Source organism: Phyllobates terribilis, unplaced genomic scaffold (genome assembly GCF_046119375.1).
Source record: "Phyllobates terribilis strain yellow unplaced genomic scaffold, ASM4611937v1 Scaffold_2__4_contigs__length_985480577, whole genome shotgun sequence".
Taxonomy (NCBI): Eukaryota; Metazoa; Chordata; class Amphibia; order Anura; family Dendrobatidae; genus Phyllobates; species Phyllobates terribilis.
In genome coordinates this window covers 238439080-238453634 of record NW_027362762.1, presented here as the reverse complement: position 1 = coordinate 238453634, position 14555 = coordinate 238439080, and the positions used below count along the sequence as shown (strand labels likewise).

Here is a 14555-nt window from a genome sequence, read left to right as displayed (position 1 = left end):
TAAACACGTTAAAACGAGATACAAATAAGTAGCCAATGGAATTGCTATCAGAAGATTAGCTAGATCCATGGGCATAGAGATAATCATAGATAAAAGAACAGTCCACGGCACTTGTGCCTTCCCTATAAACTATTATTTGTTCCACATAAATAAGACCTTTACAGGCTGACCCTATTTTTCTGAGATCAATGTATACAATTTTTCCAAACATGAACTTGACTTGTTTAGATACTTTGCTAAAACTGGTAATATATGTGAATGCTAGATAACGTCTATCATTCTTTATATTGAATATTTTTTTTATACCTAGATAGTTTTGACTTTGAATAGAGGACAAAACACCACGCACAATACAAACATACATTTGCTTACATGCTTACTGGAAATCTATTTAGACATTTTCAACCAAGATGATAGGATTATTGGGTGCATGCTTTCAACAAATGATTGTTTTAGTCACCGATGACAGTAATCTTTTGGAAAGAAATTGACCAAATTTAAAAATTTTTATCCCATAGAACGTGACTTCCCAAACTTGTTGTAGTTGGGGTCTCATTCAGAAGACCTATGTGATATCTGGACATTACCTTATAGATCAAGGTGGCACCTGGGCCTCACAATCTGTGCTGAAGTTTAATTCAAAAATTTTAATTATTTGTTTCTCAATGTTGTTCAATCTTCTAATAAGTACAGCTCTGTACATAAGTTTTAGGCAGGTGGGGAAAAATACTGCGAAAGTATAACGAATAGAAGTCTGTCTAGGATTAGATAGAAGGATTTATGCAAGCGACATACACCGAAGATCTGTGATTCTCCCAAGATGTTTGGAACAACCTCCCTGCCGAAGTCCTTCATAATATATGTGCAAGAGTATCTAGAAGAATTGGTCCTGTTTTCAAGGCAAAGGGGGGAATCACACCAAATATTGATTTTGATTTCTCTTTTGTTCATTCACTTTGCATTTTCTTAATAATAAACTAGAGTATTAACGCTTCTACTTTTGAAAGTATTCTTATTTTGCAGCATTTTTCCTGCACCTGCCTAAAACGTTTACACAATGCTGAGAACCACTGTAAAAGCCTGTAGTCTGCTTGAGGTATTTCCGTTAAGAAAGTTCCCAGAAATATTTCATCCTTTACCCTATGTCATTGAGCATGTATTATTAGTTTAAACTACTGTAACAGGAAATTTGGAGTAAAATATATATGGATACATGGGTGTAACGATTGTTCAGCAGCTCAACCAGACACCTACTTCAGACTAATGTGTATGGCCACCTCATTAATAGAGAAGCCACAAATGGTCAATAGAAAAAAAATTACAATGAAACTATTCTGAGGGCCTACGATTTCTTTTATGATGGATTTCAATTTGCTCATTTTGACTTATAATGTGATCTTTTTATTGTAAATAAAGCCTAAGAAGGCATTTATATGTGCCATCTCCTGTTAAATGACCACTGATCAGCAATCTACAACTGATCAACAGTTATTTAATTGCCCGTTTAAACCATCTAACCACTCTTCTCTGCGCACAGACCAATCATTAATGCACATACAACATAATCTTATCGGATAAATACTTGTTCTCGATTATCGGCTCTTCTATATGGGTGTTAAGAATCTGGAAAGTCCTTTGAAATCCTGAATGTGAATGTGAGAATTGAGTTTTTAATAAGTAATGACATTTTTGATTATAGCAAAGTGGACTAAACAGCAATGTATTAAAACAGATGATTCCTTTTTAAGTACATTTTTATTGTCTTCAATTTCCGTTTTTTGGTTTTGTGATGTGGCATAGTGCATTACTATATCCACAAAATGGTGCTAACTGATAGGATTATACTGATAGCTAATTTCATCAGTGCCAAATTATTCATAAGGCTGACTAGACTGAAGCCAAGGGGCCCCACAGGAACTAGGAGCCCGTCAATTATGCTGAGACACCTGTGATTAAAGGTGCTGAGCCATAGCAATGCGTGTACATACATGTTTATCACGTGACCAAAAGCAAACTACTGACCAGCACTTCCGTACAAAGCATGCGTGAACAGGTGTAAGCAGCCATGACCGCATAACACACAAAAGAAGCTAAATTAATGCTGGATCCTACCTGATCTTTAGATTTGTAGGCTTTTAGCGCGAGAGAGGCATATTTGATAAATGTTTAGGGTCCCATCAAATAAAGGTCACTTTGTTGTGGCTGATGGGCTCACATGAATTGGTCAATTTATGCTCTAGGTACCTTCATTTGCAGACATCATAGCGCTTACAGAGGCTGCTGTATTCTCTTGTTTATCAATAGCAAACTATTGTCAGGGTTGTGACCAGGGCTGTGGAGTCGGAGCCCATTTTGGTGGAGTCTGTTTAAAATGGACTCCTAAAATATATAATAAATTGGGTACAGTAGTTCAATGTCGTTTGTGGGGAATATTTTTTCATAAGAATTTGGGAAAGTTATGAAATGTCCAATACATGTCTGTCCTATTCCTGATCTAAGGGTCTAGACTTTTAGCTGAGATGAATCTGTGCTGCAGTAAATTTATCACTTAAACATGAGCCATGTATGAGGGAGTATGAGTTGGAGTCAGTGTCATGGAAATTAAGGAGTCTGAGTCGGAGGTTTGGCTTACCGACTCCACAGCCCTGGTTGTGACGTCATGCTGTCTTCTCCCTTGTTACACTCCCTATCAATACAGTCTTGTCATGACCTTGATCATGTGAGTGCTTAACTGTTCCATGGCCATTTCAGCCAGCCAAGACATTTTATTATTTATAGGTATTTAAGTAGAACAAACGGTGGCCAACGTGTGTGAGCACAGGGCAGCATTTCAAAAAAGAGAAGGAAGAACTATTGTGCTATGAGAAAGGAGCTCACCGGACTTTGTGTCAACTGGGTGTTAGTGAAAGAGTTAAGTCTGAAAGACTTGTGAGGCCTGGTTACTGGTTTTAGTCGCTAGAGCTAATGCAGGGTGATGATGTTGCAGTGCCCATTAATAGCCAGAGGCGATGAGGATGAAGGCAGCAGAAGAGAAGACTGCCCTAGTACGCCTGCCACAGAGGACCTGACTGGATGCCAGTCCAGGGCAGTGAAAATCTTTTTCTTTTTACACACCCAGATCCTCACCTACTGAGCTGGCTCATATATCAGACGATTATTTAAAATGTTTGTAAAGATATAGAAAAAAACTTGTTGCCACTGCTATGAGATCCTCCACGGTTCAGAAGGAAATCTGTTGCATCAAAACCTTGAATTGCTGATTTGTGATGTCCTGACGTTGTTGAGGCTCCTTCATTTCTGAATTTACAAGCTATTAGTAGCAATTAAACAGTTAATTAGCTGTCACTTTTAACTTCATTCTACTTTTTTATATAAACCGTTCAGTGTAACATTTGCAGAGACTTTGTATCGTTAGACCATAAGCAGCTAATCTTTTCCATAGCCGGCATTATTTCATTCTTGGCATTTACCATGAACTAAATAAATATTTATTAGTGTATTTAACCTTTACTGTTGACATTCTTCAAATTATGCATGTGTGATGTATTTGTGAAAGTCATGTTCTGTCCTGTGTAAACACACTCAGGGATGCATACAGTGGTGCAGCGCGAGAGAAGAGCTGATAGCCTGCAAATAGTATTAGAATGGAGAGGTACAAGCGAGACATCATATGTTAAAGAGACACACAACCCCGTCTGTCTTATCAGCTTACGCCGGGAAGCAGCTCACTGTCTCTTACATAGACTGATGCCTGATCACTGCTTGAATCTACAGTGCCTTGTGAGAGTATTTGGCCCCCTTGAACTTTTCTACCTTTTGCCACATTTCTGGCTTCAAACATAAAGATATAAAATTCTAATTTTTTGGGGAAGAATCAACAACAAGTGGGACACAATCGTGAAGTGGAACAAAATTTATTGGATATTTTAAACTTTTAAAAAATTAAAAACTGAAAAGTGGGGCGTGCAATATTATTCAGCCCCCTTGAGTTAATACTTTGTAGTGCCACCTTTTGCTGCGTCTGTATCAGTTTTGCACATCGAGAGGCTGAAATTCTTGCCCATTCTTCCTTGCAAAACAGCTCGAGCTCAGTGAGGTTGGATGGAGAGCGTTTGTGAACAGCAGTTTTCAGCTCTTTCCACAGATTCTCGATTGGATTCAGGTCTGGACTTTGACTTGGCCATTCTAACACCTGGATTCGTTTATTTTTGAACCATTCCATTGTAGATTTTGCTTTATGTTTGGGATCATTGTCTTGTTGGAAGATAAATCTCCGTCCCAGTCTCAGGTCTTTTTCAGACTCCAACAGGTTTTCTTCCAGAATGGTCCTGTATTTGGCTCCGTCCATCTTCTCATCAATTTTAACCATCTTCCCTGTCCCTGCTGAAGAAAAGCTGGCCCAAACCATGATGCTGCCACCACCATGTTTGACAGTGGGGATGGTGTTTTGAGGGTGATGAGCTGTGTTGCTTTTACGCCAAACATATCGTTTTGCATTGTGGCCAAAAAGTTTGATTTTGGTTTCATCTGACCAGAGCACCTTATTCCACATGTTTGGTGTGTTTCCCAGGTGGCTTGTGGCAAACTTCAAGCAAGACTTTTTATGGATATCTTTGAGAAATGGCTTCCTTCTTGCCACTTTTCCATAAAGGCCAGATTTGTGCAGTGTACGACTGATTATTGTCCTATGGACAGACTCTCCCACCTCAGCTGTAGGTCTCTGCAGTTCATCCAGAGTGATCATGGGCCTTTTGGCTGCATTTCTGATCAGTTTTCTCCTTGTTCGAGATGAAAGCTTAGAGGGACGGCCGGATCTTGGTAGTTTTACAGTGGTCTGATACTCCTTCCATTTCAATATGATCGCTTGCACAGTGCTCCTTGAGATGTTTAAAACTTTGTAATTCTTTTTGTATCCAAATCCAGCTTTTAACTTCGCCACAACAGTATCTCGGACCCGCCTGGTGTGTTCCTTGGTCTTCATGATGCTCTCTGCACTTGAGACAGAACCCTGAGACTGTCACAGAGCAGGTGCATTTATACGGAGACTTGATTAGACACAGGTGGATTCTATTTATCATTACCAGTCATTTAGGACAACATTGGATCATTCAGAGATCCTCACTGAACTTCTGGAGGGAGTTTGCTGCACTGAAAGTAAAGGGGCCGAATAATATTGCACGCCCCACTTTTCAGTTTTTAATTTGTTAAAGTTTAAAATATCCAATAAATTTCGTTCCACTTCACGATTGTGTCCCACTTGTTGTTGATTCTTCCCCCAAAAAATAGAATTTTATATCTTTGTTTGAAGCCAGAAATGTGGCAAAAGGTAGAAAAGTTCAAGGGGGCCAAATACTTTCACAAGGCACTGTATATATACTGTATATGTTTGCAAAAATGTGCAGTACCTGATGTTTTGCATTTCTTACATTTGTGATCTCTTTGTTTTTAATGGTTGACTAGGATATAAAACAAAATACTGCTACTTCCAATAACGCATAGACGGGTGTGACATTGTTCTTAAAGGGAACCTGTCACCATGTTTTTACCTATGGAACTATTAGAATGGAAGTAACGTTGGTTCTCCAATAAAAATTATATATATATATATTTACATACATAGATATGTATATCAGATATCTAACGTGGATACCATTATACAAACCAGACTGAAAGTGTATTGGGGAGCGTGTCAATGACCTTGTTATGGTTTCTTCCAAAAACACTGACACGCCCCCAATGCACTTTCAGCATAATTTACATACGACTTCCACGCTAGATTTCTCATGGCTGACAAATCGCATAACTCCATATATTTTTTTTATATTTTGATCACACCATTTAACATTAGAAGCAATGTTTCCTTGTGATGCCTTTGTACTTCCTTAGGCACATTTTATCCTTTCTGGTAATTTCCCTTAGGTCACAGCTGCACATGTCTGTGATAAAATGGCCTTGGTGCTTTCCATGATTGAACCTGTCAGGGTGCTGCCACATGCTGCGGCTGTACGTTCTGCTACCGATTCTCCGCCCAGCCGTGGCTAGCCAGTAGCTGTAGAATTTTGGTGGACAGAGTTTTGGCCATGTGGCCGCCACCCTTAGGGTATTACAGTACAGTGAATTAATGAGATTGGGGGGCGTCAGCTGTGGTTGAAATTCTAGAAATTTGTAGGTGCAGCCAAGATATCCTAAAGAGCAATCTGCTTCATTGTTTAATGGTGGGGTTGGTTTAATACCCTCTAAGCCGGTTGTAAACTTTGTAACATACACCACATTAAGCAATACATCTAATGGTTTGCCGATGACCAGGGGGAACAGAAGGAGCAGTGACTCTGGGCCCAGCAATGTCTATACTCGCAACCCAAAATAATGGGAATTTCATGTAAATCCAATCAATTTGTGCTTGATTACTAATGTAGACTCTAATAAAGCTGTAATAAACCTAATAAATCTTGTAATCCATGGTATACTTTTAAGGGGCCGCTTCACAGACGCGGATTCTTTATAGTTATGCCACACCCCTATAATGTATAGACACGTGTGACACACTTGGCATACTGTATGTATTATGCTTCACCCACAACACTTGTGTTTGAATATCTACTCCATTGGTGGAAAAAGAAATGGTGTATACAGTGCTGTGGTATTTTAGGTTTTCTGTGTAATTAGTTCTGTTTTTTTTACTAATTTAGTGTCTGCTGAAAATTTGGAAAAGACAATGAAACAAATGGAACGCCAGCTCCAACAGCTTGAGACGGATTTGGAGACCTTTCCCCAATCTGACGACGCACATGACAAGTTTGTGACTAAGATGTCCATATCCTTTTGACGACCACACAACTTATGCAGGGCTGGCTGAATAAGCGCAAGATTTACTTAGCATTTTATATCTCTTCCAGTAACCTTTGTGTATTTTTCAGCGTTTATGCTTCGAAAGCTTTGGCAGCAAAGAGGCTGCATGCTGTGAGTAAAAGGTTTCGTCAAAAGCAGAGGCTACTAGTTTTGACAGAATAAAAGTGTTTTGTGTAAAATGCCACAATATCAGCATGTCCTCCACAAACTCTTGGATTAGCACTGATCCCATGCATGTCTAGAAGCCACTATTGCATTACTAAGCTACATAAGCTATATGACATTCTTATGGCATGTCCTTCACCAGAAAGATACCAAGTCACAGTATAACTATTTTCTGCTAAAGGGTATTTGTAAGCTTCAACATAGGGGCAGATAGGAGGCAATATGCAGGACCACTGTGTATGCCTGGGACACATACATCTACATAGGAGCTGCAGACACATAACAGAGAGGTTTCATTTTATTATTGGAGCAGTTCTAAAATTATTGTTGAAGGGAATCTGAGTAGGATAAACCCTCCTAAGCCGTCTATTTGTGCACACAGGTCATAGGAAGCTGAATAAAATGATATCTGTGATCTGATGTCTTATACCAGAGAAATCCATATTTTTCTTATATGTAAATGAGCTATTCCAAGCTCTGGGGAGGACACTGATCTGCATGAGAATCTGCCTCCAGAGATTATTTTACGAAGGGGGAATTACCAGTGTGATGTGTAATGGTTCCCAGTGTGATGTGTGATGGTTCCCAGTGTGATGTGTGATGGTTCCCAGTGTGATGTGTGATGGTTGCCAGTGTAATGGTTACCGGTGTGATGTGTGATGGTTACCAGTGTGATGTGTGATGGTTCCCAGTGTGATGTGTAATGGTTACCAGTGTGATGTGTGATGTGTAATGGTTCCCAGTGTGATGTGTGATGGTTCCCAGTGTAATGGTTCCCAGTGTGATGTGTGATGGTTCCCAGTGTAATGGTTCCCAGTGTGATGTGTAATGGTTCCCAGTGTGATGTGTGATGGTTACCAGTGTGATGTGTAATGGTTACCAGTGTGATGTGTAATGGTTCCCAGTGTGATGTGTAATGGTTACCAGTGTGATGTTTACCAGTGTAATGGTTACCAGTGTGATGTGTGATGGTTACCAGTGTAATGGTTACCAGTGTGATGTGTAATGGTTACCAGTGTGATGTGTGATGGTTGCCAGTGTGATGGTTACCAGTGTGATGTGTAATGGTTACCAGTGTGATGTGTAATGGTTACCAGTGTGATGGCTTCTCTGCTCTCCTGATCTCACTGCAGAGCTGTGTGTGATTATACCTGACTCATCTGCAGCTTCCTCTCAGCTTCCATCTCAGTTGCAGACAGGGTTGCCAGAGACTTTGCTAGGGGGTTAAGTCAGCAGGAGCGGGGAGGTGAAGCTTTTCAGTGGGCCCTAAATCAAGTAGCTATGTTCTGTAATTTCGCTCAGGATCAATAAAGTGTATCGTATCTTATAGTTTACTACAATGGTGGCACACCCTTATCATGGGTATAGCGGAACCTCAGCAGATGACTGCGCTGTTACTGAAAATAAGTCACTATACACAGACCAACACAGTTATTGCAGCCATATTGTGACCATATAGTGGTAGATACCAGTCCTGCAGAACATATAAAAGATTACAGTATAGTTATATATAGTGACTTACGGGTGATGTTCTTTGTGATGGAGTTGTTCATCTTTTCAGCCCTTTCCATCTGACCCAGACTGACATAACTTCTTCCAGTCACGACTTGTTTGCGACGTTTACAACAGACACATTTGACTTCTCACATTTCCAGCACCATCCCCATCTATTCACAATCTGCACAAACTCCTCATCCTCCTGTCACCTGAGCTCTGCTGCCGTATGTGTCCCTATTACTGCACCTACTTTGTGTCACAAAAATACTGCTCCTCTTAGTGCCCCATATAATAATGTCCATCACTGTGTCTCTTATGAAGTATAATGCCTCCTTTGTGCCGTCTAGATGGTAAAACGGACCATTGGAATATGTGTCCTGTGCAAGTGCCCTAAAAAGTGTCCATATTTTGCCCACTAGAAAATAATAATGCCCCCTGTGTACCATTTTGTCAGTCACAATAACGAGTTCCTATATAACCATAAATGCACATTTAACATTTTCCCCTGAGTCCTCCCCCGAATAGCTCACCTCTGCACAGTATAATGTCCACACAGCTCCCCTCTACCGAGTCCCCCCCATACAGCTCCTCTATACACAGCATGATATTCTCACAACTCCCCTCTACACACTATGATGTCCCCATAGGTCTCTTATATGCAGTACATAATGAATACACACCTCCCCTCTACACACTGATACCCCCACAGCTCCAGTGTACATACTATTATTCTTAAGGCCCCGTCACACTTAGCGACACTGCAACGATCCCGACAATGATACGACCTGTCAGGGATCGTTGCTGCGTCGCTATTTGGTCGCTGGTGAGCTGTCAAACAGGCAGGCTCACCAACGATCAGGGGAGCAGCAATATCGTGGAAAGAATCTTTCCACGATGTCCTGCTCCTGGTTACGAGCCTGCTGAAGCAGGAGAAGGCTGGTAACTATGGTAAACATCGGGTTACTAGGGGCACACGCGCTCCTAGTAACCCGTTGTTTATCATCGTTACCACTCTGCTACAGTGAGCGGGAGGTTACCATTCACTTTAGCAGGCTCGTAACCATGATAAACAACGGGTTACTAGGTGCGCGTGTGCCCCTAGTAACCCGATGTTTATCATGGTTACCAGCCTGATCGCTGCTCCCGCTGGTCACACACAGCGATGTGTGCTGACCAGCGGGAGGGCAACGACCAAAAAATGGTCCAGGACACTTTGCAGCGATCAGCGACCTCACAGCAGGGGCCTGATCGTTGCAAAGTGTCACACATAGCGACATCGCTGGTGAGGTCGCTGTTGCGTCACCAAAACCGTGACACAGCAGCGATCTCGCTAGTGATCTCGCTATGTGAGACGGGGGCTCTACACAGCTCTCTGTACACAGTATAATTGGTCCACAGCCCTTCACTACACATAGAGACGCAGTGCAAGGGAAACAGTGGCTCCCTGCTCGACCGCAGAGTTTAACTATGTTATTGTGTTGTACATACCGATACAATTAAAGGGGTTGTCCGGTCTGAAATGAAAAAGTCTGCAGTCACACTATGTGACTGCAGACTTATGAATCCCCCCAGCGTGCATGCACTGTGCACTTCGAGGATTCGCCGGTCTCTGAACCGAGAATGGTGGTGATGTATGCTCTATTCATGCTCCCGGCCAGAACCCAACTAATGTGCGCGGCCTCGCTCCATACACTTGTATAGAGCGAGGCAACGGCCACAGATTGGCTGATTCTCAAGACGGGGCGCGGCCTCGCTCCATACAAGTGTATGGAGCAAGGCCGCGCCCGCTAGTTGGGTTCTTTAGTATACATAACCACCCCCTGTGCCCCCCGAGTAGCTATGCCACTGATAGTTGTAATGCAACAGAGCTGTGAGAGCTGCTGCAAAGTGTTTGTAAGGAGACAAAGTTCAGTTGTACTGTTCAGTTAGTTACATGTCTCACTCTGTTAAAACCCATTTTTATTTAAAATGAGCTCCGGAGGCAGAATCTCCTACAGATGAGTGTCCAGCCCATAGCCCCGTGGATTTCTCTGGAATAAAACATTAGAACACACTTATCATTATATCACTTTATTCACCTTCCTATGACCTACATGCCCTTATAATGAACGGCTTAGGAGGGTTGATCCTATTGACAGATTCCCTTTAAGATGAACAGCGTTAGGCTGTGTGCCCACAATGCGTTTTTTTAAGCGTTTTCGCAGCTGGAAAAACGCTGCAGAAACGCTTAAACGCCTGCCATGTTCCCCAATGATAATCCGCATGTGCTGTGCACATGCTGCGGAAATTTCCGCTGCGGGTTATCATTGCGGAAAAAAACGCAGCACTACCAATTATTTTGCGGAAGCGCTGCGTTTTTGCCGCCATTGACTTTCATTGGGACGTTTGGATTCCGCATCACTGGATCTGTACATGCGGAATCCAAGCGTTTCAATGTGCGGATGGTACCCGGGTGTGGAGGACAGGAGACTCTCCTCCGGACCCGGGTACCATAGAACCTGTGAAAAAAAGAATAAAATAAAAAATAAACATTATATTTACCTTCTGATGGCCCGCGGTGCGCTAGTCTTCACTTGCCGGCAGCTCGCGGTGGACTGAAGGACCTGCGCTGACGTCATAGTCATGTGATGGCAGGTCCTTCAGTGTAGTGTACTGCGAGCTGCCGGCAAGCCAGGATGGAGCGAAGCAAGACTCTGGGGGCCATTGGAAGGTAAGTATAGATTTACATTTTATTTTTTACCATTCTTTAAGGTCACAGTATATAAATCCATGTCGTTTGCATGGATTTATATAGTGTGACCAAGTTGATAAGCACTTTCCAAGTGATGCTAAAATCGCTTGGAAAGCGCTTGACAACCCGCATGCGGAAATGCATGTGAAGAACGCTTCACATCCGCATGTCCCTGGCAGGAAAAACGCATGTACAATCCCGCATGTGTTTTTTCTGCCAGGGAGATGCAGAAACGCTCAGGAAAAAATCCTGAGCATTTCTGCATAGTGGACACATAGCCTAAATCACATTTACTGGACAAATTTAATGGACAGTTAAGAGCATGACCTCATTGGAAAAGTGGATTTTATCAGGAAATTCACAATGCAAATCTGCAGAAAGAATTGGATCTAAAATTTGCATGCCATTTTACACATTGTTGTTTTGCATGTTGGTGAAATTTTTTAAAAATCTCAGCCACTCTGCTGCAACTGAATTTCACTTCAAATCCAGATAAAATGTTCGTCTTTTTCCTCTTGTGAGCTGTTTGTACATAGTGTAAATGCTGTGTTTTTTAATGCAGAAAATATGCTTCTTTTAATAGTGTTGTGAGCATTTGTTGGTTTCTGAGCCTGGAACGGCTGTGATGTATGCGATGTGCATACTACCGTGCAGAAGCCATCTAGTAAGCACGGCCTCACTCCATACACTTGTATTCAGCGAGGCTGCGCCGCTCCCGGTTCACAAACTGGTGTATCCTTGCAGCGCACAGTATGTAGGTTGGGGGGGATTCATGAGTCTGTGACTGTAGACTTTTCATTTTAGACCGGACAAGCCCTTTAAAGACTATTGAACTTTGTATGCACAGTGTCATATATAGGTTATGTACAGTGCCATGTAAAGGGTTTCTATGGAAAGCCTGATAAAAAGTATGTAAAAAAAAATCTAGTTCCGTTCTGAGGTGGAGTCCTAAGTTTCTGTACTAAGAAAACTTAAAAAAAAAAAAAGTGTAGCTTAAAATCTGCACTAAAAACAAATTAAAAGGAGTGTAAATGCAGTGTAAAAAAGTAGCAACATAACCTAATACACAGCAAGGAATATTCTAGTGAAAGGCATAAATGGTTGCTGGCCTGCTTGTTAAGATTCATTTTGCTTCTACTTTGCTCGGTGTCTGTAAGCACTTGTTTGCTCCTAGATTGTCTAAAAGAAATTGTACAGTTTTTCGTTATTTGCACTGTTTTGACAGTAGTGACAGTTTCTCAGTATTTTGCCCCCTTTATTTTCCACTAAGACTTGAAGTTTCTGTTCTCTGCTACAGTGTGACGCATCTCTGTAGACAGACAATAGCTTAGAAGCTGTAGACCTGCATATGGCTTATGCTATTAGCACATGATCTCGCTAATTAGAGGAGCACACATTGAAGCAAACAGATTTTCCAGCAAATTAATAAGAAAAAGAATGTTTGATATAAAGGTTAGATAATCCAACACAGCATGGAGAAGCCCGGATCTGTCTGTACATTTAATCCTAAATGAGGGGAAGCTGAATGATTTTCTCTTAAAAGACGGACTGCTCACAAAAACAGTCAGCAGGAAATCCGGAACAGGAAAGATGCTCTTTGTGTGAGATACTTTATCAAAAAGTGGGATATTGTTTAATGGTCAATTTATCCATTATATTTTCCGGCGTTGAAGGACACTAATTAGAATCCCCGATTCTGTTTGGAAAGTCTCCATATTGTATACTCTTCAGATGATAGTATAAAACTAAAGCACAAAAAAATGATTTTGATGTCTTTATTTAAAACACAGCTAATTTATTTTTTTGCCATAAATAAGCCTATAATAGCCAAAAGCAGATACAATAGGAAAAGCCTAATTTAACTTGGATTTTATTAGTAAATGTTATCAGCAGTCCTGAGAAAAGTAAGCCAATTTTATTTGAATTCTATGGTTTTACTTATCAAGACATAATTAAAAAAAAAAAATCTGGTCCTTAAGTTTTTGAATTGCATAAATAAAACCACAGATGAAAAACACATGATAAATTATACCTTGTCATTATTTAACAAAATCGTGGCCAAAGTTCAAAAGCAGTGTGTGAAAAATTAAGCACCCCCTTACTGCTTCCATAAGAATTAAGAGGGTAAGCAGCAGCTGTTAATCACCTGTCCTGACAGAAGCACTGGCTTTTGTCTCATGGCCGCCTAAATTTGCAGTAGTCCTGGTAGAGGTCATGCGCTTGTGTATTAAGTAGCATTGTTTACAGTTGCCTCAAGTTGGTCAAAAGTTTTCCTCCATTTAATTTGACTTGGCTTTCGCCTGGCATCTAACATCCCCTCTTTTGCTCCTTACTTTCATGGTATAACCAACATTATTTCCAAGCTCAGTCCAGTTTAGTAGATGTTGACTATACAAACCTTTCAGCATGCAAGTAACTAACTCGTCACTACTGATTTTAATACTGTTCACACCTGGACTGTGCAATCAAGTTAACACAACTCATCAAGCCTGTCTCCTGTTTACTTCCCTGTTATCGCAACTATTAACTGTTGTCCTGATACCAAATTGCATTTACTTCTCTGTTACGTAACTTCTGTTATCTTGGAAGATCCCAGACTACATTTACATCTTGATTAGTTCTGTTTAACCATTGCACTGCTGGTATATAACATACTGCATTCCTGTGATTAACTGATTCCCTTGTGGAAGATACTAGTTTCTTATATAAGTACTTTTCCCACATGGCTCTGTGTTCTGCTTGTTTGTTGCACTGAATACCCTGCTGTCCTGGTCCTGGTCCTCACTGATTCACGGGTCGTCCCTCAAGACTCGCTCTGCTGTACCCTTGCCTCCATTCCATGCTGCTCATTTAGAGCTATGGTTTAAAGAATCTACCTCACCAGTCAGTTGCACACTTAACAGAAAACACAAGCCATGGATTATAAAAATGCAGTTTCATCAAAATCATTGCATCTGGATATGTAGGATCTATCCAGACTTGTTATGTAACTTTCTGTAGGCCAACTGGAGAAAATCCAGGCTTTAGGCTCGTGGATGCATTGCCTCAAACTCTTGTTATTACACCACAGATCCCTAAACCCCTTCTGCAGCCACTCTCACATCTGGGTTATTATTCTTGAGGAACATTTCCACATTTGCTTCTTCTCATTTTGATGATGACCCTAAGGCATTTATAAACCTTTCTATTCCGGGGAGTCACGCTTGCGCAATAGAACCCTGCAGCGCAGTGCACAGGCAGACGGGGCTGGGATGAAGCAAAGCACGCTCTATGGGAGCTCTATGTGAGCGGCGCTTTGCGCATGCACGGGAAG

General features: G+C 41.3%; 1 protein-coding gene across 4 annotated transcripts in view; it reads left to right on the top strand.

The window, feature by feature from the left end:
- DIAPH3 (diaphanous related formin 3) overlaps positions 1-14555 on the top strand; it is an 801864-nt gene that overhangs the window by 497170 nt on the left and 290139 nt on the right. For all 4 annotated transcript variants that reach the window (XM_073663944.1, XM_073663945.1, XM_073663943.1 and 1 more), the window contains one exon: positions 6690-6815. In XM_073663944.1, coding sequence (XP_073520045.1) covers positions 6690-6815 — 126 coding nt within the window. The remainder of the gene's footprint in view (positions 1-6689; positions 6816-14555) is intronic.